At 45.3% G+C, this 26,163-nt stretch overlaps 8 protein-coding genes across 8 annotated transcripts; 5 read left to right on the top strand and 3 right to left on the bottom strand.

Annotated features, from left to right (window-relative positions):
- Positions 1-4,124: 4,124 nt before the first annotated feature.
- On the top strand, positions 4,125-5,486 carry N7487_007112 (uncharacterized protein; the record flags this gene model as incomplete). The annotated part of the gene is made up of 1 exon (XM_056874842.1): positions 4,125-5,486. The coding sequence occupies one exon, from the start codon at positions 4,125-4,127 to the stop codon at positions 5,484-5,486; it is 1,362 nt and encodes a 453-aa protein (XP_056727030.1).
- A 654-nt stretch (positions 5,487-6,140) lies between these two features.
- N7487_007111 (uncharacterized protein) lies at positions 6,141-7,529 on the bottom strand (the record flags this gene model as incomplete). Its single annotated transcript, XM_056874841.1, has 4 exons — positions 6,141-6,733; positions 6,786-7,095; positions 7,146-7,344; positions 7,414-7,529. The coding sequence occupies 4 exons, from the start codon at positions 7,527-7,529 to the stop codon at positions 6,141-6,143; spliced, it is 1,218 nt and encodes a 405-aa protein (XP_056727029.1).
- A 434-nt stretch (positions 7,530-7,963) lies between these two features.
- On the bottom strand, positions 7,964-8,350 carry N7487_007110 (uncharacterized protein; the record flags this gene model as incomplete). The annotated part of the gene is made up of 1 exon (XM_056874840.1): positions 7,964-8,350. One exon carries the CDS (start codon positions 8,348-8,350, stop codon positions 7,964-7,966), a length of 387 nt encoding a protein of 128 aa, XP_056727028.1.
- A 1,819-nt stretch (positions 8,351-10,169) lies between these two features.
- On the bottom strand, positions 10,170-10,934 carry N7487_007109 (GNAT family N-acetyltransferase; the record flags this gene model as incomplete). The annotated part of the gene is made up of 1 exon (XM_056874839.1): positions 10,170-10,934. The coding sequence occupies one exon, from the start codon at positions 10,932-10,934 to the stop codon at positions 10,170-10,172; it is 765 nt and encodes a 254-aa protein (XP_056727027.1).
- Positions 10,935-12,177: 1,243 nt separating this feature from the next.
- N7487_007108 (uncharacterized protein) lies at positions 12,178-14,054 on the top strand (the record flags this gene model as incomplete). Its single annotated transcript, XM_056874838.1, has 7 exons — positions 12,178-12,331; positions 12,380-12,464; positions 12,523-12,571; positions 12,644-12,772; positions 12,823-12,856; positions 12,913-13,170; positions 13,279-14,054. Coding segments are annotated over 7 exons (1,485 nt in total), but the record flags the coding sequence as incomplete, so codon positions are not given.
- A 1,880-nt stretch (positions 14,055-15,934) lies between these two features.
- Positions 15,935-16,486, top strand: N7487_007107 (uncharacterized protein; the record flags this gene model as incomplete). Its single annotated transcript, XM_056874837.1, has 1 exon — positions 15,935-16,486. One exon carries the CDS (start codon positions 15,935-15,937, stop codon positions 16,484-16,486), a length of 552 nt encoding a protein of 183 aa, XP_056727025.1.
- Positions 16,487-18,074: 1,588 nt separating this feature from the next.
- Positions 18,075-20,325, top strand: N7487_007106 (dynamin family protein; the record flags this gene model as incomplete). Its single annotated transcript, XM_056874836.1, has 4 exons — positions 18,075-18,392; positions 18,442-19,038; positions 19,089-19,927; positions 19,986-20,325. Coding segments are annotated over 4 exons (2,094 nt in total), but the record flags the coding sequence as incomplete, so codon positions are not given.
- Positions 20,326-20,962: 637 nt separating this feature from the next.
- On the top strand, positions 20,963-25,978 carry N7487_007105 (uncharacterized protein; the record flags this gene model as incomplete). The annotated part of the gene is made up of 6 exons (XM_056874835.1): positions 20,963-21,035; positions 21,173-22,491; positions 22,540-24,593; positions 24,687-24,752; positions 24,825-25,053; positions 25,472-25,978. The coding sequence occupies 6 exons, from the start codon at positions 20,963-20,965 to the stop codon at positions 25,976-25,978; spliced, it is 4,248 nt and encodes a 1,415-aa protein (XP_056727023.1).
- Between the last annotated feature and the right edge of the window lie 185 nt (positions 25,979-26,163).

Genomic DNA, 26,163 nt, shown 5'->3' with positions numbered 1-26,163 from the left:
GGGCGAAATGATATACTCTTTCGAAACATCCTGCAGTGAATATTGACTGTAGGGCAATGTCCAAAACGGGTTACAGCATAAACCTGCCTATTATTATCCCACTAGCATACCATAAACGCCCAATGAGAGGCCGCAATCCGGTCATGCACTAATAAGCAAGTGGGCCCTAAATATCTAGTCTAGGGAAATGCATTAAATATTAGACACCCTAAATGATTATGCTTGGCTAAAAGAGGGACACCATGCACGGCGATTGTCGATCTTGGCCCTGTAACCTTGGGGAAAGGGGTGCTGATCATCCATCTTAGACCCTTGATGCAATTCTGGGGTAGGTCATGATGTTCTTTGTATCAACATGGCAAGCAAACGGTGAGGACTTCTGAAAAACCTCTACAAAATAGTCATCCGATTTTTTTTTCATTCGATTTTCTCTACATACAACGTATATCACATTTGGTGAGCGGGCGATTAAAGGGAAAAAAATCAAATATGAAACCTAGACAAGTCGCTTCATGTAGGAGATCGTGCCGATCAAATTGGAAAAAGTTGATCATGAGTCCCTCCGCCATGCAATGCGACGTCAGCTGAAGCATGTGAATAGAAGAAAGAGAATTAATTAAAAGACCAACTAACCAATCGGGAAGGTATTAAGAGGAATATGGCTTGGTATTATTCGGCCCCCACTGCACTCTGTATATACACCTCTAGAAAATCTATTCGGAAGTCAATCTTGCTAGTTTCGAGACTTGATTTTTTTTTCCTGATACCGACTGGTCTATACACGCAAAGTAAATGATTTTGCATACCGGAAATTTATAAAGTAACCCTGGAGGTTGAGATAATTCGTCAATTTCCGACGAATATTATTATAAGGCGATCATCCCAACCTTACCACTAGTTTGGGCATGGCAGTTTTCAGACCACTCTCACTATCTTAGTGAAATTCCCTTTTGGGGAAGACTCAAAACTATAGCTCGTAATCTCAAATGAGGTACTGATATATAGCTACACGAAGTCTCCTGCGTCCATGTATAAGGTATATAGAAAACTTAAAAGTCAAGTTGCAGACTTATTATCGGGCTTGGATAACAGGAGGCATCTTACAGTGATCTGCTTCGAGAGAATGGGCTAGAAATGGGTTATTTAGATACATTCGATACGCGTGATTCTATTAATGGCGTTGGAGTGTAAGCAAAACGGTGTTTGTATCGATAAAGGATTATCCGGTGCATAGCCGTGTCCTATTTCGAAAGAATGCTGTGAGTCTGCTCGAAATAAAGGCTGAAATTCTTTCGAAATATATGTTTACTCAGGCCTGCCAGGAGAACAAAGAATGTGTTCCAATCGATCATGGATAGAAGGGCTGCTGAACCCTAGGCAATTGTGGAGCTATCGTTAAGATATTTGGTTCTGTTGGGCTTGATTCTAAACCTGTCAAATATTATAGGTACAAACATATTCAAGAAAGTATAGAGGTTGAGTGCCATATCTACCAATTTTTAGTCTGCAGACTTGAGCATACAAATCGTCTCTCATTGTTTTTTCCTGAATTAGACGGGCTGCCGCAGTCTCCGAGACAAGCAAAGTTCCTCAAGTTTAGTACCGATAACCAAGACAGGCTGGCCACTACAAATTTTGCTATAAGATGCAACGGTCAGATTGAGAGATAAATGCGAATCAAGGTAGGCATTTGAGTTATAGGATGTTCGCTTCGGCATCGTCAGATATGGGTGTGGGTGGAAAGCAAAAGGGTCGGATTATAGGTAGTCTGACGAGTGTCTATGTGAATAATCATATTAATTTCAATCCCAAGAATACACCTAGAAGGACCGAAAATTAGACGAAAAGAAAATAATTTCAAATCCGTGGTTGGTGATTTCGAAAAGAAGAAAAGCGTAAAGCGAAGTGAACACTGCCCAGGTGCGGTAATGAAAGACATTGGATATTTCAGGCATGCGGTTTATCAATTTCTCTCTACGCGCCTAAGTCATCTTTGAATGCTTGCCAAGAGGTTATTTCGCACATGGGCAAAGTCATATGGAGATAAAATGGGAGCACGAAAACGCCGAATTAAGAAAGGTAATTGAAGTAATAGTTCTCGGGTTTAATACTGGATCGCACCTTATAGCATAGACTTCATTGTCAACGACCGAATCTAAATCTCGAAATCTCTGAATTTCGGAATATATAGATATGTATTTGGTGGGACTATAGTGTAAAGCTGTATAAAATTGAGATAAGAGGTTGAACTAGGGAAGTTCACTGTGAAACAACGGGAGGGCTGCGAGCACTTTTATCTGTGTAAGTTGAAATCCACGCTGTGATGCCCAGATCGTCACGGGACAATTGAACGGGATGCAAATAAATATCCACCCAGTAATCCGATCGCCCATCCATTGTGCGGTGTCAAGGCAAGGATTCAGAAATAGTTTGCAAAACTTGTCCGTATACTAGAAGCAAGAATTGCAAACCGCTGCTCAGAACCTCTGAATCATTTAGTGTCGAACGCTTATCATGGCCCTTAAGACTCAAGGTACTCCTCCTCGTTGAGAGCACTGATTTGGGCGTGGATATGGTTACTGAACCGTGACAGCGATGTGGCATCCGATCAATACTTGAATAATATGCTTGGGCTGCGATGTGATTTTGCCCTGAGAAATTGACGCCTGTAGAAGTCATGTTCGACAAAATGCGAACCAAATTTGAACAGCTTATATCAAGGTATAGAGCGCAAGTAGAAATCAGTCTCAGCCAGAATGAGTTGTGCGAGCGAAGTCGACTAGAAGACAACTCTTTATAGACTTCCTTGATAGGGAACCATATGGTATCGAGTTCGGCAAAGGATATCCAGGGTGTAATCAAGGATAATCTGGAGGGTTTTATTATATCAACCAGAGAGGGTATTGTTCTTCTTTTCAGTTCTTGGTGTAACAGTACCAAGGCATGGTTGTAGAGTTTGGGGTTGAGCTTGTTTGCAATGACAGCAAACCGGTGGATAGCTGATATGGCTAGGCTATCACAGCAACATAATTCAAGGACACACCACGGTCGCTGGAGAATCATGAGTAAGGACTCAACAATGTTTTCGCGGCCGACAATCTGGTGCTTAGAGAACTTTGAGGCATTTATAAGGAACCAAGGAAGGTTATCGTGAGGTGATATCTCTCGCGCAGGATTGAAAGGTGGATGCTTTAAACATGGCAAGGAGACAATGTTCACTGTGAATACATCGTCGGGGGTGACTAGAACAGGAATCACGCTTCCAACGACAGAAGCCGCCGATATAAGTTCTGCCTGAAACCCAGATTTGGATGATATGGTGCTCCAATCTGGTGAAGACGCGACAATAGAGTAGATAGCAAATGCGTCTCCTAGTGCAACCCCACCACCTTTGTCAAATGAAGCACAAAGTCGAGAGAGACCTTTCGGGTCGTAATTTTCAGTCTTATCCATAAATCCCTCGGTAGAGTGTGAAACCCTCACACCGAAGATGCTTCCACGTACATGCTCCGGTAAGGATTATGGTGGTGGCGGTATTGTAGGACGTGGGTGGATTTTCGTATAGGCGCATGGCCGATCACGTGTTTAGGAATTTGGACATTGTGATTCGCCTAACGTGGAGCTTAGATCAGACTCAGACCCCGTTTGTTCACAAATATGAGGAGCAGTTCTTCCTCTCTTCCATATACTCTCCTTGGTTGCCTATGAGGAAATCGTACATTACAAATGATATACGAACTAGAGGGATGAATACATAGGCGGTAGACTATGTTGCAGGTGAATAATAGGAGAGCCACGGCATACTGAGACTTAATTGCGAGTTGAAGCTCCCTTGCCTGCGGGAAAGTTCGTCTACCTTGTCGGGCGCTGTTTTGCTGACTGTTTATTGGATGAGGTGCGCCCATTGGAGGATCGCTCGAGATCGTCGGGTACGAACATACAAAGTACGATAGCGACTTCAGCTAGTAAGCACTAAACCTAATAAAGAAGGATTAGCGAAGTCGCGCGGGATCTTGAGTGGCTTTCCTCGTGTTTATTAACCTGGCAGACTTTCAATATTTTTTTTTTTTAAAAAAAAATAACAATGGGTCGTGAACCTTGTAGACTCGCCTGTCTTCCTTGAAATGCCATCATTGTCGCTGTATCTTCCAAGTCTCCTCTCGATAATTGGGCAAGCACAAGCCGAAAAGTTTCCGCAGTCACTAACAGACTTGCACGCTCAATTGAAGAAAGATGATGGAGTCACGTTTGACCCGCTCGGCGTCGCCGCCGTTCTCTACAACCCTCGCGTCGACAAAAGTGCAGCAAGACTTTATACTCAATTTGATCGAGGATTATTCATATGGCCACACCTGACAATGATCGGAGGAACTCTGCCACCTATGCAAATGCTCGTTGAACGCCTCAATGCCACGATGAAGTGGATCCATCCATCGATCAAACTATGCGCCCAAGATACCACGATGCTCCCCGTACGATCGGACGTATCGGGGAATGTATTTCGCCAGCTGCCACTCAACTTGAGTAACGCATGGCTGACTGATATAATATCCTTTCAAACATCCAAGCAACCTGGAAATGACTTCGTTGTCGTTTGTGTGGATGCCATGTACCGATCAATCGAAGAACGCCAGAAAAATGTCCGTCAGCAATCAGGAAACCTAAAGTGGCTTCTCGGGAAATGGACATTGGACTCGATTTGTCTGGCCAACGGAGCCATGCTAATAACCGGTATGGTGTGCGGGATTTTGACAGCCGACCTTTGGGCTTTTACCTTGTTTTTCCTATACAGCAGTCATTGGTTCGCCTCAGTGCTTATTTCTTTCACTTCGATGGTCAAGATTCATAAGCCAGATCATATCAAAAACGACATGCGGGATAGATATGCAGTGTATGAACGCGATGAGGGAGGCACTGTGATATTTAAAGGACCACAAAGGGAGCTTGAGGAATGGGCACGTTCCACTTGGGAATATGACCGGACCTGGGCAAAGGATTCTTTGCACTGGTTCTGGACCTTGACAGGGACATTCTCTGGTGTATCTTCGGTTGCATGTATGGTGAATATGAAGGGCGCTCTGCAACTGGCATTTTTGGGGGTTCTAGTATATTCGTCACTGGCTGAAATCGGCGCTACCAGGATTGCGCGTCACCTGCAAACCAAAGCTCATGGCCATATCTCTGTGGACAAAGTCTTGAATAACCCAACTCGAAGCCTAGCAATTATCCGTGCCACATTGCAAATTACCCCAGAATGCCGTCTCAAGGGTCTGGATTGGGTCAAGATGGGGCTACTTCCTCCAATGCAGGTCTTCCTGAAGATGCAGGAACTATTGAGAGAGATTTCAGAAATTGAACAAAGCATAGATCATCCTGGAGGTGCGGTGAAAGAAAAATGTGACAACTTCGTCAATGACGTGGATCCCTCTGAGCAGATGTTGGCCAAAAGGATAGTCAACGAAGTGACGAAGACACTGGGCTTTTGAAGCCTATTAAACAAGTCAACGGGTTTTACCTAGGGTTGGCTTAATGTACGTGGTTAGCACTTTGGTGAATGTCACACTTATTCTGAGGCTTGTTGCTTTCATGGTATTCTGTGATTTCTGTGGTTTCTTTTTCTTTTCCTGCATACATACCAGCCTAAAGAATTCTGCGAAGTTATATATATAGCATCTAGCCGTACACGAGAAATCTGAGAAATGCTAAAAATGCGACACGGCGAGAAGGTCACCTCTGGCTCATTATAGAATGTTTAACACCTTGCTGCTAGATCTTGCTTCCATACGCCTGTTTTGGATCCAGAAGATTAAGACTTGGAAGAAAACAAGAATCAGTCCCAAAATCACTAGGCCAATCATGATAAGGACCCCTCTCGGATAACTACCAGGTCGGTAGACTCATTATTAGCGTTGTAACATGGGTAAGATCTGAAAGCTTAGACTTACAATATAGCTGACTCGTCCGCTCGAAATATCTGGGTTCCCGCCATAAGCCCCCCCCGTAGCTGCCATGACAACTTCTTTTAGTTAGTAAAGAAAAGGCACGGCCCACAATAGGGGTAGTAGTCTTACACATTCTTCATGTGGAGGCAAGATTGTTAGCTCATCTATTTGGAGGAAAGCTAATAGGAAAGACTTGACTCACGCAACGCTTATGTTCCTCTCCTCAGAGCTCTTGCAGTTGATTTGGATCCAAGAATTGTGGATTGGGTGATACCCCACAGCCAGAGCATTAACTGCTGTCCAGAGTCCGAACTTGCCCCATTTATCCACACGGTGCATCATGATTCTTAGAATTACCAACGCGATCAAATAGACAAAGATAGCTACCATAACAGTAAGGCCCCTTTTGTTCGATTTGTCGCTCATCCATGCAAAAAGCAAGATCACGGGCAGAGTGAGCAAACTTCCGATTGCAGAAAGTGCATTTGCCTCAATCCGAGCAAAACCAAGTTGCATAAATATACTTGGAGTATATGTCGTAAGAGGGCTCCATGTAGCGAAGACGCAGCCTGTGGCAATGAAGTGCGGCCATTTGTGTACGTTGGTCAACGTCTTCCAAACTAATAGGAATGATATATGCGTTTTTCCAGGGGGAGCCAATGGTTTCTTCATTGGCCGAAGCACTCCGGCCTCCAAAATGTTCGCCTGATTAGACGAATCAGAGAGTTCCTTGTGTTCAGGAAGGAAGAAAAAGAGAATAATAGACACAGCAATGGAGAATAGACCCTCAACTACAGATTTGTTAGCATAGATTGGTGTCTAAGGGATCAGCCGTAATCGTACCGAGGAAGATCCATTGCCAGCCAAACAGACCATTTTTTCCGTCCAGCTTCAAGAGAGCAGCTCCAAGAAGCGGAGAAACAGCCGTTCCGCCAAACATGCCGAAGAAGAATATGGCGATTCGTTTTGTCAATTCTTGCTTGGTATACCAGGTAGAAAGTGTGTACATTGCACCAGGAATATATCCAGCCTCAGCAAGACCCAAAATTGTTCTAGTGAGTAGGAAACCTAACTTATTGCGTACAAATATTTGTAGGCAGGCTACTAGCCCGAATACGCAGACTTGTGCACTGATCCATTGGCGAGGACCAACCTAATTTAACTTAGTGAATCGTGTATCGTATCGCTAGGGATACGACATACCTTATGTAGGATAATGTTTGAAGGTATCTCAAGTACAATGACACCAAGGAACATCAGTTGATTTCCAAGATTGATAGTATTTTGGTCGACGGATATGGCGGATGCAAAATTTCCTGTGAGTGCGCTGGCAATGTTGGTCCTGTCGAGCTGATAGCTAGCGAACCCAACTACCAAAAGGGGTAACACTCGGAGGTCCGCTCTGTTAACTTGTCAACTCGATCATCCACCGGAGCCTTTAGTGAGTGGGTTCAAGAGGGGAAGGACATACATTCTCCGTTTGTGGTCGGAATACTTATTGTCACAATCCTCGATGTTGTCCATGGCATCGCGATGAGAACTGCACTTTGTAGATTTATCCATATTGTCATTCAAGGCAGACTCCATGTTTTCCAGTATCAGACACGAAGAGAATTGGCCAAAAACTTCGCAAGGCCTCTTTTCGTCATTAGGGGACCTTGTGGCCCATTTTAGAAGTTGAAAACCTTGGGGGTGATAAGATAATGTTATTCGGAAAACGACTAGAATGACAAAATGTACAAGATTAGTAACATTTAAAAAGATAACTACACGGAACTAATGAAAACAAGCCACTACAGGTGTTACAATGTGGCTCCTATTAACTAATTACTGAGCCCTCAAGACGTCCAGGGATGTCAAGATATAGTTACGAAAGTCTCATGTTCAATAAATTGAATAGCTAGCTATTTATCGACATATGTTGATCACAATAAAACACGGAATCAATGCCAGTTCAGCTTCAGTACGTCCTATCACTCAAATGATTCTTGGAATTGTGACGTCTGCGGAGAGCCTTGTATTCAAAGGCGGCAGTGAACCTGAGCATTGTTGAGGTTGATTGGAATTGCAGCGTGAGAATTGCCATCAAGGTCCAGATAGGTTTGCTGAGCAGTCAAGGTACCGATAGTAGCACCGTTGTTCGTGATGACACAATTAATAGATGGTGCAAAGTTGGTGAGCTGGGCGGCGGTTGCCTCAACAGTACCACCTGCTCCAATAGAGGTACCACTGAAGAGCGAGAATACGCTCTTATCGGTGTCATCGGCTTGGAATGTCACGCCAGCATATGCTCCAGATTGGTCATTGGACAGAGCCACGGTAACTTGGTTGGATTGGCGGACCTCCAGAGGAGTGGCAGAGATAGCGACTGCCATGAGAGGGACGATAACAGCAATGTCGAACTTCATTTTGAGATGTTTGGAGGGAGCTTTGCGAAATGCAATGATTTTCTTTCCAGGGAAGATCGATTGGAAGATTTAAGAACAAGGTTGGAGTAGAATGTTTTTTGGGGTGAATGGAATCACAATTCGCAGGAAGGAGGTTGATTTTATACCTTTCTTACTGGAATGCTGAGCTCCAACCCAAGGCTGAATTCTCCATAATCTTCTCATCTATGCTATTCTTATACACATCTCGCTGACGATACGAGCTGCCGCAACCGAGTTGGGTTTACTTTAGAGCACAGTTAGCTGATCCGCACAGCCCTTCGTATACTAATCAGGTGAGCTTCTAGATTAAGGCCACCCATTCCTATTCCATGTATACGTCCATGCGAGCAATAACCTTTACAACCAAATGAAGATGCCATTCTTGTGCACCTTAGATGATGCGTTTTAGCGGTTAACGCCGCATTCAAGAAATCCAAGCAATAAGATAAACTACTAGTTCAACCGTGAATAGTGAAAATGAAACTACAGGTAAAGATAGTATTCACGCACGAAAGCCATCGCGCCAGAGATGAATTTTCTATAGAGGGGTCCTAAGAGGTCCTAAGACTTGAGTAATGTATTTATGGATGTAGCTTTTCAGACACTAGGCAACCCACCGTCTAAATGAGTGCGCTGTTGGGCGACTAAAATCTAATGCATTGAAAGGATTATATGGATTTGGTAAATTTATTCTATCTAGACCCATATTTCTTTCGGATAGGCTAATTGATTCGAATAAAGATGCTCTATTAAATACACAAAAATGACAAGAAGTATCGATCAAATACACAGCCATGCTACCACGGGACCCATGTCTCATTCTTCAACATCAACCATAGAGAAGATAGAAATCAAAGACATTTATTTACCTAGTGAGTTATCTTGGGTTGGCAAATACGAAGAGGCCCGGCTCTAGGTTATACATCTAACATTTCAATTACGTGGAGCTGATGGCCAACCTCGTATTTCACCCCGCCATGTCTTACCATCTAAAAATATCTGGGTTCATTCTAAATGAGAGGGCTGGGTTTCACTGAGCCACTGTCATGCGTCTTGGAAATCTCGCGTGACGTACTATACACAGTTGTATACTTTAGATATGATTTCGCTCTTTGTCTTTTGAATATGGAATATTCTCCAAACTTGATTATCCGCAATGTGCGAGCCTGAGAAGCTACTACGTTAGTGAACTGTTTGGCGAAACAAATATGAAGGCTCACTTAAATCAAATAAAATTAAAATAAAATAGACTGTTAAGGTAGATTGGAAAAGGATGCGTAAATTACCCTATTAGTCGAATGTTAGAACTGTAAGCGTATACTCTACAGTCAGGCAGGGGGATAATATTTACATACGGTACTGTGCATATGAATTTAAGGGCCGGATAAAGCAACCTGGCTGCCCTTAGTGTATACATCTATCTGTACCTAAAAAAGGGCTGCTTAGAAAGCTTAGCAGGATATAGCACTGGCGTGGCTGAGTCAAGTCTAAGGAAGCAGTACACTTACTACAATATCGTAGATAGCTATAGAAGGTAATAACGATGCGAAACATTGGCAAATGCAGGGCATTCTAGGTCACCGTAGTCCAACGAGGCCAGGTAGTTCATGGCGATTTGTAGTGGACCAGTTGGTCTACCATATTTGTAATGTTTCTTGCGGTGTTCTATAAAACTCGGCGGTATACTATAGTAGTCGGTTCTCTGCATCTTAAGGCATGAGTGTACAAGGTAAGTGGGTGTCTAATTGCACGGGAAAAGAGCCATTTATTAAGGTGCGGTTCTCATACTAAGATCAAATCAAACAACGGTGCCATAAGTGCGCATAAACAGGTTGGACGGTCTCTCGCGAGAAGCAAATTCATCGTCCACAACATATTCAATTTCAGGCCCGTCCGCTTTGAACCCCATCTGACCATACACATGTCGACCCATACTGGACGCTTCGGTTATGGCTTCTAGGTCCCCACGTCGTTGTGCTTCATCAATGCCCCACTGCACGAGCTCTCGCGCGATGCCTTTCCGTTGGTGCGACGGATTGACGGCGCACATATCTAGGATCATAACCGCCGGCAGGGCTGCAGTGGCTTTCTCCTTGATTACTGCAGTGCGTCTTCTATGCAGAGAGGAAATTGTTTGACAGAGGTAGCGTTGTTCAGGCTCATTTCCGGGGTACAGCGTATTGAGGTCCATTGAATGTGCTAGGTCTTCCACTGGAGGATCACCGTAGCCCTCTACGCTGGAAGCTTGCACCCAAATACCGAAGCCCACAATGATGCGCCTCTGTTCAAACTGTGGACATGGCAGCGTAGCCTTGAGAAATATGGTGTTCGGGCGACCATTTTTGTCATTTGTTTTGTGGCGCCAGCGGGTGACCATCCTCTCGGCTCCAGATGCCCTCCCCTGAGGTGTGTCCCATCCTGGGTTCATGGCTATCCAGATCCCATCCTGCACTTGACGACCGAATGCCTCGCATACGCAGTCAAAAGCCTGAATGATATCCTCGGGTTGATCTATGATATCGATACGCAATCCGATATCGGCTCTCCGTTTCTGAGGGGCCATAACTGCGGGGTTGACTCGTCCAGTTGGTGTTTTTGTGCGTAGGTGCCAAATGACCTTTCAAGTTGAATACGTGTGAAGAAAGAAAAGGAGGTGTTAACGCCAAGGCTCTAATAGAGTGGACAATTCGTTGATTGGGTCTATATGACCACTCGTGTATAGATGATCTCACACACTGACTAATAGTGGACCATCTACAGAGTAGGTAGTGGGCGACCTCGGGAGGCTTTACTTTTACATAATAAATCAGGCATACCTAATGAAGAACACGTGGTCAAAACCAGGTCAGGGAATGCAACTTACATCAGTTGCCTGCATTTGCGATAGTGCATTTTGGGGTTCTATCGTTGGTCTTTGTCGAACTCGCCGTAACAGTTGATTCTGGGAGAGGCTCACTAGGCATGTTGTTGTGCGTGGGTGTCTTCGTTGTGGAGAAATCTGCTTTAGGGACCTTGGCATCCAATCCTGCTGGTTTAACAGTACAGAATGCGATGTGCGCAATAAGAAAATCTTCCACGGATAAGCCACAAAGGTGCATAAGCCACAAAGTTGCATAAAACATAAAAGATCCTCAGGGAAATGCAAACAAGGCAAATAGTGTAAATATCCCCACTTCCAACCAGAACTGGTTCCATTGGCCGGGTACCGAGGTATCCATGGATCCATGGACTTATCCGCTCCCCATATCAACAGTCCACTCAATAACAACGAACAAGCAAAAGCACCTTGGCAGCACTATTGTAATTTCCACTGGCGCAATTGTTGTCTCACCGTCCAATCAATAAAATGATTTCACCTAGCATTGTGCTTTCGGCAAATTTCGTGATTCGTTGATCTTCGAATGTGTGTAAAAGTTGAGGTTCGCCTCTCTCGGTCGGCTTCCGCGCTGGAGTACCAATTCGCCATCTACAATGCACATAGATACCGAGTAGCGTATCCAGCCCTGGAGGTACTGTCAATATATATGAGGATAAGCCAATATACTACTCTCATTGTTTATTGTTCGAAAGACTCTCCCTATGATGCCCGGAATCCTACCACGTGGGCCAGCCGTAGGCGTCCACGTATTGGGCTAGTCAGGGGACAGTCGACGCTAACGGCTAGGATGTTGTATAACGGAGATGGACCCGATTTTATATTTTAAAAGTCAGTACCTCTTAAGCTCTATTGTCATTATTATAAGAAACAAGACTCGCCACATCATCCCTCGTTAGATCGTGAAGTCAGAATATCATTCAAGATTAGCATCATGAAGAGCTCGATATTCTGTGCCCTGGCAGGTTTAGCCATGGTAGGTCTTTGCCAGCCACTAGCTCCGGAAAATGACATAGTGTTTTCGTCATCGAAGACCACTTCGAGTCCTCTTCAATATGCAGGCGGCAACGCCCCGTACTTTGCAGGTAAGAGTCTTGTTATCACGAGTCTTCTTGTTTACTGATATGCGATAGGCCCAAATGTGAACGGCATCGAGAACAAGACCCCAGAAAAATGCACTGTTCGGCAGGCTGCTTATGTTGTTAGACATGGTAGTAGGTATGTACGCTATCAAACTATATCATAACTGTAATGATTTTGACCTGAAGGCCGGCAGATTTCCAGATACTGGCTCATATGAATCCTGGGTCGCGCTTTACCACAAGGTACGTTATTCTTGCTTATATCCGCGGGTTTTTAGCCTTGCGAAATTCTCACTTTTCATCCCTTTCGATCAGATTCAAGCTGCAACACAACAAGACGGTTTTGAGGCTCGGGGATCGCTCAAGTTTATTCCTAAATGGAAGCCAGTATTGACAAATCCTACCTTGCAATTGGCACAGGAATCGATGACAGGGTGGAAAGAGGTACACAGCCAAACATGCAAAGCGATGATTAATTTGCTGATAAACTCTAGGCAGGTGATCTTGGTTACCAACTACGGTCTAGATGTAAGGATTTATTCATTGTACAAGTATGAAGTACTCGAGCTCACAAGGTTCAACAGATCCCGGATTTTATCAGGATGGCACTCCATTCCATGTGTGGGCTAATCAATACAAATCCCCAATCAATGAATCACGGGTGGTCCAAACTGCCAGAGCCTTTCTCAATGGATACCTCTATGAGTATGCTGATAGCTATGGTACTGTCGTCAGCGTGAACTCTACAGGATCTCCTGCTGCTATTGGCAACTCTCTTGGGCCTTCGGATTCCTGTCCCGCATTTGGTTCTATCTCTAGTGGAGGGAATAATGTGACGAATTGTAAGTTCCACGACGCGATTTCTGTTCTTCTCGTTAAGATTGATGTTCCTCACCTCAAACCTGTTTCCGGCGCAATATCCTTAACAATGTATGCTCACATTACTATAGGGGATGCTACCTGGCTACCAAGAGCCTTACATCGTATCAACTCTCAAATCAGAGGAAATCTTACGTTTGACGAAACTGATATACTTTTTTCCCCCTACCTGTGTGCCTACGAGAGCCAGATTGAAGGGCGTCTCAGCCCTTGGTGTGGTGTCTTTACAGAAAATGAACTGCGAAACTATGCATACTCACAGGACCTGAGCTATTTTTACGGCGTCGGGCCCGGTTCAATTGGTCCATCCAAGGTGCTTTTCCTTCCATTCCTGAAAAGTTTGCTTTCTCTCCTAGAGGCCGGTCCTGGACAGGTCGGCGTGGGAGCCAACGGCACTGAATTCAACATTCCGAATCTTATCATGGCTTTCACGAATGACAACCAACTTGCCGAGATGACTGCTGCCATGGGAATTTTCGATTTCGAAGCGCCTCTTCCCGATGATCACATACCAACCCACCACTTGTATAATGTGGCGCACTTCATCACCATGCGAGGGACTGTTGCTTTCGAAGTCATGGATTGCAATATCAACAAAGCCGTTGGCGGGCCCCACATCCGCATATTGTTCAATGATGCTGTTTATCCTATAGCCAGTTGTCAGAATGGCCCTGGAAGGAGCTGCGCATTATCCGATTACATTTCCTTGATTGATAAGAAGATTAGTGAGGCGGGTGATTTTTCGGATTACTGTAACCTGACGGAGTCGGGCCGCCCTGAAGCCGCTGCTGGGGCTAGTTTCTTCCAGGATCTTTCCCTAGACTTCTTAACCTTTGTCAATCCCTGATCTATAATTTGCTATAGCTTGAATGTTTATGTTTATACGGAGACCGGGGCTACTGGGTTTGGTCTAGGTACTGCTACACAATGGAAAACCTTGTTGATCAGCCCCATGGGATCTCCTACCTGTTCTGGGAATCGGTCGACTGGCGCGAAGCCTGCGGGGGAGAAGAATATGGTTGGTAGATATGATTTAATACATCTGAAAATTCCAAAAGCTGTATTCTTGGACATGGTCACTGGATGTATTAAATAACGCGAGATGAAGAGACTGTTTCAAAAACTGTTCATAACACGGGGCATCTTATGGGTGTGAGTAGTCTTGCACACTACTCAGTAAAATTTAGGACTAATATAATCGATATTCAAAAGAGTCGAATTCTAACCATTTTAAAAGGTTAACGATTCTACTGTGTAGTAGCCACTAAAATCTCCCAGATTGACATTCTCTCTCAAAGAGGAAAATAGTTATAAAGAAAGGGTTGGGCCATTTTCGAGTCTGGGTATATGCCTGACGGGCCTATAAGAGAATGGAAAGCGTTATGATAAAACGGTCGATGCAATGAATGATGTTCCTCTGCGCTTAGCATGATACGTAATAGTCCGAATATTCAATATTTACATGACTTGAACTTGCGTACACCAACCACAAACCTACGGACACGTTGCAATGTATGTACCCTGCATTGCATATATAAACCGTATCTTTGTTCGTACCCCTCTTAATGAGACTCCGCTTGTCGGTCTCAGAGCTGGTGCCATAGAAAGAAAGCGTTCGCTATGTCTCCTGTCAACCCTTCAAGCTCATGTCCAGGAAAGCACGACGCCCTACCGACCATGAGACGGTCAAGAGGGGCTCAGGGCCGACACAGACGTGATGCTAGTGAGGGATGGTTTCATTGGCTCATCAGGTGGGCAAGAATTTCCACACCCTGTACAGCCTCAGTGATGCAACCATAGTTATAATGACAAATCATGTCTTAAGTATTATGCATCTGCTTGTTTACAATATATCATGCGGTTGACTACCACAATTTGGTAACACGTCGCAAAAACCCCGCACTCGTATGCATAAAAATCACCGTATTTTCCCCTCTCACCTTTATACGGTCAATCTTACATTTTTCAATTTTCAATTTGCAAGATCTGCAAATTCAAAGTTGTAGTGCTGAGTTCATCGCCAAGGGCTTTGAACGAAGTTAGCGTTAAATCTTCGGCTCTTCACAACCTGGAGACGTCAGCGATTTTCCAACTCTCATCAGCCAAAGCGAAGAGGTGATATTTCTCATAGCAAAGGTCCTGCGTGGGATTTCACGTTCTTGGCATGATGATACACATGTGGACGAAATCGTCGTCTTCATTCTATATCCATTTCAGTCTCAACTGATACATATGTATGACGTGTCAAAATATCGCACGCACTAGATAACACAAAGTACCTCTGTCGATATGAGACAATAGCTGATTAAATAGCCAAGCTAAACCTCATCCTCCATTCTTCGGTCTATGCGAGGTAACTCGAAATATTCTTTTGGCTCTCGTATTATTTTTCTCAGATCCAATATGGTGATTTGTGTTCCTTGCAACACATCATTTCGCTCTCAACAAGCCTTGGAGCAACACCTTCAGTCGCCTAGGCATCGTTGCGAGCTTTGCAACAAATCCTTTCAATCCGCGCACTCAAAGCGTCAACACATCAGAAACGCAAAGAACCATTCCATGGAGAACCATCGCCCTGCAGTCAAAGCTGCGTCGCTGCAGATGCAAGTCAAAGACTGTCAGGAAGGAAATCACCAACCACCTGCACTGGTGATCGGAGCGATTGGGGATAATCTGTTTCCCCCTTATATAGGAGTACCTCGAACTGCGGTAACACCGGTCTTTAAAATGGCATGTCGCCTCCGTTTCATGAAACCTGATGTCGATATGCTACTGAGATGCATCGATACCCAGCTAGACACTATGGTTATCTCAGCGCTTATTGAAGCTGCCCTTCGGCTATTGCCGCCTGATAACTCATCTAGCGGTAGAGCCGAGGCGGAAGAAAGAATGCGGCAAAAGAAAGAGCGGGCGCTCATTCAAGAAACGTCTTTTATCGACAAAATGAGAAATTTCGGCTACCAATTTAAGACCGAGAGAGAGCAAAAGGAATTACGACTTAGCCCAACACCTGACATCCGGTTTCATGAGCCGGTGTCAGTGAATGGACATTCCTGCCACTGGATAGAATACAAGAACTACTTCGGTTTCAAAGCGAATCCATTTATCACCTCGAAAAACAAGAAGCAATTTAGGAAATATGTGTCTGGGTTAGGACCAGGTGCTGTTGTGTACAGATTAGGATATGAGATTGAACACATAGCAATGATTGGAGTCGAGACATTCCGGGAGGCTGAATTTCTCAACAACTTGGGACAAGAGTCAAGGCTACGAAATTGAGTGAACGAGCCATAAGAGAAGGTTTTGAATTTTTTTCTTGTGTGCATTTCGCATGGTGACATCAAGCCCGAGTGATCTAAATCTTTGAAACGCTTTTTGATGGTCGCTCTTGAATGTGTTTATAGGCGAATATCCAGATAATAGTAGTCAATATACTAGATATCAGTCAAGAGAGAGGGGCAGGGACGAGAAAGTTGTAGTAATGTCCACTTGTCTCCGTATTCCAGATTCCTAATCACCACTTCTGATTGGACGTCTCATATAGCGTTACAGCCTTATTAAGTTGACTCGGTATCTAGACTATCTCTAGCTATGCCACTTAGCTGCTTGGCGTATGAAAAAAGAAAAAGAAAAAGAAAAGTTCTACTGAATGACAAAAGTTCGAAGGTTTGACTCATATTGGAACAAGGATATATGGCACCAAGGTGTCTAGGTGTATTTCTCCGTCTTCTCAATTGATGGGGCTCGGCAGCCTCAATTTCAACATTTGATATCATACTCGGCTATAAATGCTACACTTAAATTATTTTCATCCAATAGTAAAAATATCTCAAGATCCTTGTCGAATTTATTGGCCCTAGGTGCGGCTACGATTGTTGCCACGTTTGGACGCACGGAGCCCTAGCCCGAGACACTCGAATGTGTAGTTTCATAGCCCCCGCATGCAGTTTATTGATCAGATGCCTCGATATTTCGTGCTTGTGCGCTTTGAATGGTGAATACCAAGACGATCGTGTCGAAATGCAAAACGACTCCTAAACCCCCCGTCCGTATCTAATAATCTGGTCCATGTCAGCTGCGAGACTCATTGAATGCATACAGAGCATTAAAAAAATGCGATATCCAATAGTATTTTGACTCAGTCACCCGAAATCACGATGCTATAACTAGCGCGGGTATCATGGTACTATACTTATTGGCGACGGCGCTGGTTGTTATTTTTCCAAGGTGGAGTAAGGAGTAGCATACGGCCAATCATGTCGCGCTACCTATAATGCCCGGCCTAGTTACTTATCACCCTAACACGTAAGCCAAACTACTACTTGTAAGTATTCGTATTGCCACTATCATAGGAGACCATTTGGAGTATCGGACACCTTCCACGCTGGAACTCGTGATATTTATCTGGACCAAAAATCAAAACCCAGAAGTATATCTCTTCTCTGGTTTTCCCGCAAGTTCAGCTTACATCAGTTATTATTGTCATCATCTCATTTACTAGCACCTGTCTCCTCTTTAAGAGATTGATATGAGCATCGACGGGTAATTTACCTCGGGCATGCTTGCATTCTACTAGTGCATGCAGACGTAGAGATAGCAGACCTGCCTGATAGCTGAAAGAGACTAGCATTTGTACAGGCGGAAGAAAATTGTCTCTAGAGGTGACATGCGTCTGACGTGTCTGCCATTCCTGCGATGTACAAATAATAAGTACTTAAACTCCGTGTCTTCTGCTAGTAAAAGAGCTGAAACAGGCTGTGCTTATTTCTACTCTGCCTATCTTTCAAGTCGAAGGAATTCATCATGAAAACCGTGGAGAGTGCTCAGTTGGGAACCACTCCGACATTGGCAGACCCTGCTTTGCTAGAAAAAAATCGATAAATTATTCGCCTGCAATGTCGGAGAATATATCAATCTGCCACAATTGGTCGTTGTCGGAGATCAGTCTAGCGGAAAGAGCTCTGTCTTGGAAGGCCTGACGAAATTGAAATTTCCTCGCAATAGTGGTTTGTGTACTCGATTTGCCACCCAGATTATCTTCAGAAGGGCTCCCAACTTGACCACACGCAAAGTAAATGGCTCAATCATTTCAACAATGAATAACGAGGGAAATGAGACTGCTGATTGGAGTATGTCTGATATTGAGGCATTGAGTGAAGGAGAGTTCGAGAATATGATGAATGAGGTAAGGTAGAGCCTTGAAGCACAATGATATGGTACTAACCTCGATTCAGGTTCATGAAGCAATGGGCTTGTCAACTTCAATCGATGATGGCCTACCCACTTTCTCCCACGACATCCTTCGATTAGAGATCCACGGACCACATGAGAATCACCTCAGTGTTATTGATGTCCCTGGAATTTTTAAAACGACCACCCCTGGACTTACCACCAAAGCAGACATTGTTCTAGTAAGAGACATGGTGCTTAGTTACATGCGCAATCCTCGCTCCATAATGCTAGCGGTTGTTCCAGCAAATGTGGACATTGCAACTCAAGAAATCATTGAGATTGCTAGAGAGCTTGACCCTGACGGGCAGAGGACATTGCGGATTCTCACTAAGCCAGATCTTGTTGATGAAGGAGCAGAAGATAAAATCATTGAACTTGTCGAGAGAAAGCCAGAGACACAAGGGCTAGGCTGGGTGGTAGTCAAAAATCTTGGGCAAAAGGATCTTCACGACTCATCCAAGATTCGTGACATCGAAGAAAAGAAGTTCAGAAGCTCGCCACCTTGGAGCCGTCTCTCCAAGCAAAACTATGGTATTGAAGCTCTTGGGTGGCGACTCCAAGCTCTTCTGGCCTCAAATGTGCGGCGGGAATTTCCAAAGGTGAGCTTCTTGTGCAGAGGCTAGATCTGCCTGAGCTAATTGGATCGAAGGTGCGATCTGAGGTTTCCAGGCGCCTCAAGGAATGCAGAAAGGCTCTTGAAAGCCTTGGGGCAGAACGCGAGTCCCCTGAGCAGCAAAGCCGATATCTGCTCGAAGTTGTATCAAAGTTCCAGCGCATCACAGAGAACGCTCTCCATACCAATTACGGGTCCCAGGATTCTTTCGATGAATATCATAGCTTAAGATTGGTAACTCTGGTAGCTAACCGAAATGCGCAATTTTCTGACGAAGTTTCCAACCAAGGGCATGTCTACTGCTTCAATACGCATAGCCATGATGATGACTCGGAAAATGATCCCAAAACATCAGTGACCTCCCCACCAAGTTCTGTCGGCGCCCAAGTTGGGGAAGATGAAAATAAGGAGAAAGACGCCTACAACGACATCAATTCTATACCCAGCAGAAAAATCGATATTTGCCATGACATTGAGGATATTTTGCATGATGGCGTCCAGATAGAGTATTCAAAGACACAAGGTATACTCTCTTGGATCGAGGATCTCTATCTAGAGTCCCGTGGATTTGAGCTTGGAAAATTTAGCTCTTCGATCCTTTCCACCGTCATGAAGAAACAATCTGCAAAATGGCCTCCTCTAGCCGAAGGCTACATTTGCGATATAATATCTATCGTTCACAACTTTATCAGCACAGCCTTGACAATATCCTGTGGCGATCACATACTACACTCAAATATTCTCTCGTTTTTGATGGATGGGCTAATTGAGAGGTATCGGAAATCTCTTTCAATGACGGACTTTCTCCTAAAAATTGAGAGAGAGGGAACACCGATGAGTCAAAATCATTACTTCAATAGTAATTTACAAAAGTGGTAAGTCTTGACCCCAATCTTTAGTTGACTGAGGCTTATTGAGTAACTCGAATTTTAGTCGCCAGGAACGAATAGCGTCTGCTGTTAAGAAGTCTTCGTTCACTGTGGATATGCATGATGGCTCAGAACGGGATTGTTATCAAGTTTGTGATCTTGTGAGAATTCATCACATGAGTAATTTTAAACAGACGGTCGAGGATATCCATGACATTCTGAAATCATACTATAAGGTCGCACGAAAAAGATTTGTTGACAATGTGTGCATGCAAGCGGCGGACTTTTATCTGGTCACTGGACCCGAGGCCCCGATGAATATCTTCTCGCCAGCTTGGGTCTATTGCCTTTCTCCTGATCAATTGGAACATATAGCCGGGGAGGAACTGTCCATTCGGAGGTAGATATTACTCCAGCCTATCCCATAGGGGGTTGCCTATATAGGCTGAGTGGGCGTCTATTAGCCGAATACAGGTAGACCTGGCAGTGACCCTCCGGATGGTCCATGATCTTGGGCCTTCCACCCGACCCTCCGAGGGTCAGGGTCATTCGTGGGCGACCCTGACCCTGACCCTGACCCTCGGATGCATAAATCCATAGCGCTAAGCCTAATCAAATTTGTGTAATTATTTACATAAAATCTATTTATAAGACAAATCTTGGCTGTTTGTCCTGTTTGACAACCCTCAGGGTCGGAAGGTTGGACCCTCGACGGGGCGGTCCGAGGGTCATGAGGGTCACCCGCGGGTCACTGCCAGGTCTAAATACGGGCACATACTAGAGCCTCTATGTAATGATATTTATGGATATTTTACATTTTATACTTACTCATACCATATATTCACTCGAATAAAACCCGCTTACTTTTGGCTATTTTATTTAATTGTAGCGAAGGGTTGAGGTTTCTCAACTGGATCGAACCCAAGTGAGGAATCTAGCGCCCGACGGTCACCTGAGAGCGGGGTAAAAGACAAGCTTGACTTTTAGGTGGAACTTTCGCTCGGCTTGTGGCAGCCCCATTTGCCGTACTGAATGTTCAGGATGAGCTCGACATCTTTTGGCAGTGCCAACACGGGTCTTCAATTTGGACATAACCATGGGACAATTAACATTTGTGTGTCAAAGTCCTTGGATAGCTGTGATAGGTTGACTAACACTTTTTGACCTAGACGGACCGGAAAACCTTGCACAGCAGATAGATAACAGTTCGCTCCGCCCTGTACCAGTTAAACAAAATCCGACTTACCATAGACGCAGAGCTGCTCAGGTCACTAGCATTCCCGCAGATGCTAGACCGGAAGGACAACATCGAGGCATGTCACACAAATACCTGCGAATGGATTTTGGAGTTGGACGAATACCGGTCGTGGAGGGATCAGCCCTGTGGTCTGCTATGGATTAAGGGCAAGCCGGGTGCGGGCAAATCGACCTTGATGGTTTTTCTACACGGCAAACTCCAGAAATTACATGACGCTAGCCATGGTGGTATTTGGCTCGACTTTTTCTTTACCGCCCGGGGCGTGGAGATGCAACGTACACCGCTAGGAATGCTCCGATCGTTACTGAACCAGATTTTTGTCCGTGACCCGACTATACGGCCTCAGGTGCGCGAGATCTATGAACAACGATGTAGGCAGTTTGGATTCGGTGAACGGAAGTGGCAATGGCCACGGACGGTGCTAGAAGAGTTACTGGCAAGTGCCATCCTGGCATCAGCCGCGAAACAGCGTATGACCATTTTTGTGGATGCGTTAGATGAGGCTGGTACTGAGTCCGCTCAGCAGCTCGCAGTATATTTCCAGCGTCTTGTTGATCGTGCCGAGAGAAAGAAGATAGCCCTTCAGGTCTATATTTCATGTCGCCACTATCCTATCTTGGAAAGTTCCCAGACAGTAGCGATACATGTTGAAGACCACAACCAAGGCGACATTGCTACATATATCAAGGATATGCTTCTTGAGACAGAGTTCGGAGACGCTTCTAGTCAAGGTATGAGAGAGGTGCTGGTGGAAGAACTAGCCCAGCAAGCTAAGGGTGTGTTCCAATGGGCCTATCTTATAATACCCCTTATCAAGCAAAGGGTTACCGAAGGAGAATCAATCAGTGATATCCGTGATTGGTTGGGCGAGGTTCCAGCCGGCCTGGAAAATGTCTACATATATATTCTGAGCAACGTGATCGCGGCTAACAATCGAGTTCAGTCATTCCTATTCTTTCAATGGATATGCCTGGCCGAGCGACCCTTGACTGTAGTCGAAATACGATACGCATTGGCGGCTGAAAATGCTCAAATATCGCCGTCTCGAACCATATGGGAGAAGCTCCACGGCTTTGTTGAAAGCAATGAACGTATGAAGCGAAGAGTCAAGGCTCTTGCTGGTGGACTGGCCGAAGTAGTCTCAAGCGGCAACGACGAGGAGACTATACAGGTAGTACACCAGTCAGTCAATGATTTCTTGCGCGCAAAAGGACTTCTACTTCTCTACCATAGCATCAGCGGTAGAACTGGGTCTATGGATATGGACACTATCCTCTTTCAGTCCCAGGCAACTCTCTACCGATCGTGCCTGGTATATCTTGCCACCATTTGTTCAAACAAACAGATGAGTCATTTTCAGAGGTCCAAAGATAACCTTGTCTGTGATCACCCATTTCTGAAATATACGACGATCAATATCTTTATTCATGCAGAAAAGGCCGCCGGCTCTCGAGGTGCCTTGCTGTATAATGAAAACGACATTCTGCAAGGAATGATCAGTGCTTGGATTCGAATATACCAGTGTCTTGATCCTAGTAGTGCAGCATGTCCAGCCATAGGGACAACTGTTTTACATATGGCAGCCTCTGCGAATCTGGTTGACGTGATAATACCCTTGTTGTTAGGCGATGAGTATATTGAAAAATCAAACAGAGTTGGTAATACGGCACTACACTTTGCAGCACAAGCTGGACACACTACAGCCGGCAAGATATTGCAGGAAAAAGGAGCGAATCGAGAAGCGAAGAACAACGGCGGAGCGACTCCTCTGATGGAGGCGGCCAGGTGTGGACATTTGGGATTTGTCGAATGGCTTCTAGAAGAGGGTGTGGAGATTAAGACAGGAGGTGGAGCTGCGCTACAGATAGCTGCATTGAAAGGTCACAGTGGGATTGTAGAGATCCTGCTCGAGGCCCGGGCCGATGTCAATGCCCAGGGTGGTAAATACGGCAATGCCTTACAGGCTGCTGCAGGTGCATATAATGGAAGTGCTGAGACAGTCAAGATCCTGCTCGACGCTCAGGCCGATGTCAATGCCCAGGGTGGTGAATTCGGCAATGCCTTACAGGCTGCTGCATATAATAGAAGTGCTGAGACAGTCAAGATCCTGCTCGACGCTCAGGCCGATGTCAATGCCCAGGGTGGTGAATACGGAAATGCCTTACAGGCTGCTGCATATAATGGAAGTGCTGAGACAGTCAGGATCCTGCTCGATGCTCAGGCCGATGTCAATGCCCAGGGTGGTGAATTCGGCAATGCCTTACAGGCTGCTGCATGGAGAGGAAGTGCTGAGACAGTCAAGATCCTGCTCGACGCTCAGGCCGATGTCAATGCCCAGGGTGGTGAATACGGCAATGCCCTACAGGCTGCTGCATGGAGAGGAAGTGCTGAGACAGTCAAGATCCTGCTCGATGCTCAGGCCGATGTCAATGCCCAGGGTGGTGAATTCGGCAATGCCTTACAGGCTGCTGCATGGAGAGGAAATGCTGAGATAGTCAAGATCCTGCTCGACGCTCAGGCCGATGTCAATGCCCAGGGTGGTAAATACGGCAATGCCCTACAGGCTGCTGCATATAATGGAAGTGCTGAGACAGTCAAGATCCTGCTCGATGCTCAGGCCGATGTCAATGCCCAGGGTGGTGAATACGGAAATGCCCTACAGGCTGCTGCATGGAGAGGAAGTGCTGAGACAGTCAAGATCCTGCTCGACGCTCAGGCCGATGTCAATGCTCAGGGTGGTGAATACGGCAACGCCCTTCAGGCTGCTGCAGGTGCATATAATGGAAGTGCTGAGACAGTCAAGATCCTGCTCGACGCTCAGGCCGATGTCAATGCCCAGGGTGGTCAATACGGCAATGCCTTACAGGCTGCTGCATGGAGAGGAAATGCTGAGACAGTCAAGATCCTACTCGACGCTCAGGCCGATATCAATGCCCTAGGTGGTGAATACGGATCATCTCTGTTGGCGGCTATCTACTCGGGCCATGCTGATGTTACTGGAATTCTTCTTTCTGCTGGCGCAGATGTAGGCCTTACAGATGGCCTCGATCAGACTCCTCTTCACATTGCAGCTTCAAAAGATAGGGCTCACCTTCTCTTTCTATTTCCGCAACTTGCTTCAGCTATCAATAAGCGCAACAAGCTCCTGCAAACCCCTCTCCACCTGGCTATCTGCTTTGGCCACATCCACTTCGCTATAAAACTTCTTCATCTTGGTGCCGACCCTTCTCTTCCAGACGGCTATGGCAGACATGCGATGGACTGGGCCGTCGGGCAAGGAACTTTGATACACCAAATACGTAAACGATGTCCTCGGCTCTCATTGACACCTCACGAAACTCAAAAATCAATTGTTCAACAATCCCTCTTCCACCTCTCCGATATTCTTCCTGAGCTCAGCCCGAATTACGCATGGTTAATTTTGCAACACTTAGCTCGGTATTTCCTATTTCTTAATAACACGACCAACGCACGCCATCTCTTTCAGTTTCGCCTTTCTCATAATAGCTTCCTTGCCACTCATATGATTAAGGCTATCTGCAATTTCTGCCATATGTCTATCACTGGGCCTCGGTCTGTATGCAGAATCTGTGCCAATATGGATATCTGTTCTTCCTGTGTACTCAAACACCCTTTTCATCACAGATTAAATCCAGATCAGAAACATGAAGTCTTTGAGGTGCCTGAACTTCCTGATAAGGAGTCTCAACTCACCGGACCAGTATCACAGCAATTGATTTACTTCCTCAATCAACATTCTTCTGAGCCTCTCGGGGAAAACAACAAGCAATCCGAGATGAAGCTATTGAAAGATTCCTCATCTTTACTATCACGGGAAATGAAAGCTCTGGTTCCATACGCTTTGTCAAAACCGGTAATAATATTCTGTGCGATCTTGTTCGGGCTACTGGCTACTTTCTTAAGGTCTTAGCCCTTTAAAGGTGTTTTAACTTAGTAAATCAATCAATCCATCAAAGTTCAATTAAGCTGTTGCAGTCTAACTAATTGCGTATGACTATGCAGGCGCTTCATCCAACTGAAGCAAGAGCTCTAAGCCAAACGCTGAGTGGGATCTTCTTGGAGAGGAAGCTCTGAAGATAGATACTAATACCTTGTATTGTACTAACTGACTGACTGACTCAGAGGAAAAGAGGAGAAAGGAACAGAGAGAAAGCTATTTAACCTACAGTCCTGGGACACGGGTTACGTGATCGCGCACCCCAACATGATCCTCTGCTTCCGGCCTTGCTCATTGAGTCCAGCCGCCGAATTAATTTATCTCCGTCGCCGAGCTCCTTGCGACGCTCAACTACGTCCTGACTGCCCGTGGACTGGAGTGTCAAGCCGCCCTGGGCCTGGTTCCAGATGCTGACGTCAAGAAACCGGACTGGTTCGAGAAGCGGCACGTTTCACACCTGGTCCAGGACTCTGCTCGCTTCGCGGGTGCAGAGCTGGACGATAACATTGGCAGTGGCTCAGACCACATCGAAAAGATCGGGAGTGCCAACACTGTAGAAGAGGCAGTCGAGGCCGTTGGAGCCGCGGTGCTGGACGATCTGAGCAAGTTGATTATCATGCCGGTGGACCGGATCCTGCTTCACCGGACGCTCGAGTCGTACGGAGTCGACTCGTTGGTGGTGGTTGAATTTCGCAACTGGGTCGTGGCGATGCTGGCTGCTGACATCTCGATTCTCGTCATTCGTGAGTCCAGGAGCATTGATAATCTGATCCAGTTGGTCGCGAGTAAATCGAGATTGGTCCCAGTCAAGCCCCAAGAAGCTGTGTCGAAGCTAGGTTGAAACGCCATAACTATGGATAAAGTTTATATAGTATTTTGCTTGTGTTGCACGGTACTAGTAGTATGGACTTACTTTCAGATATATATATTTTTCCTATACTGGGTTCGTTTATCAGTAATCCCCTGCTTCTCCTTTTTTCTTTCGTCAAGTGTACCTAATTATGTCTGCAAATTCTTATTGACATT

This window comes from Penicillium crustosum (assembly GCF_028827405.1).
Source record: "Penicillium crustosum strain IBT 35664 chromosome Unknown utg000003l_segment0_segment0, whole genome shotgun sequence".
Classification (NCBI taxonomy): domain Eukaryota; kingdom Fungi; phylum Ascomycota; class Eurotiomycetes; order Eurotiales; family Aspergillaceae; genus Penicillium; species Penicillium crustosum.
This window is presented reverse-complemented; position numbering and strand designations above follow the sequence as displayed.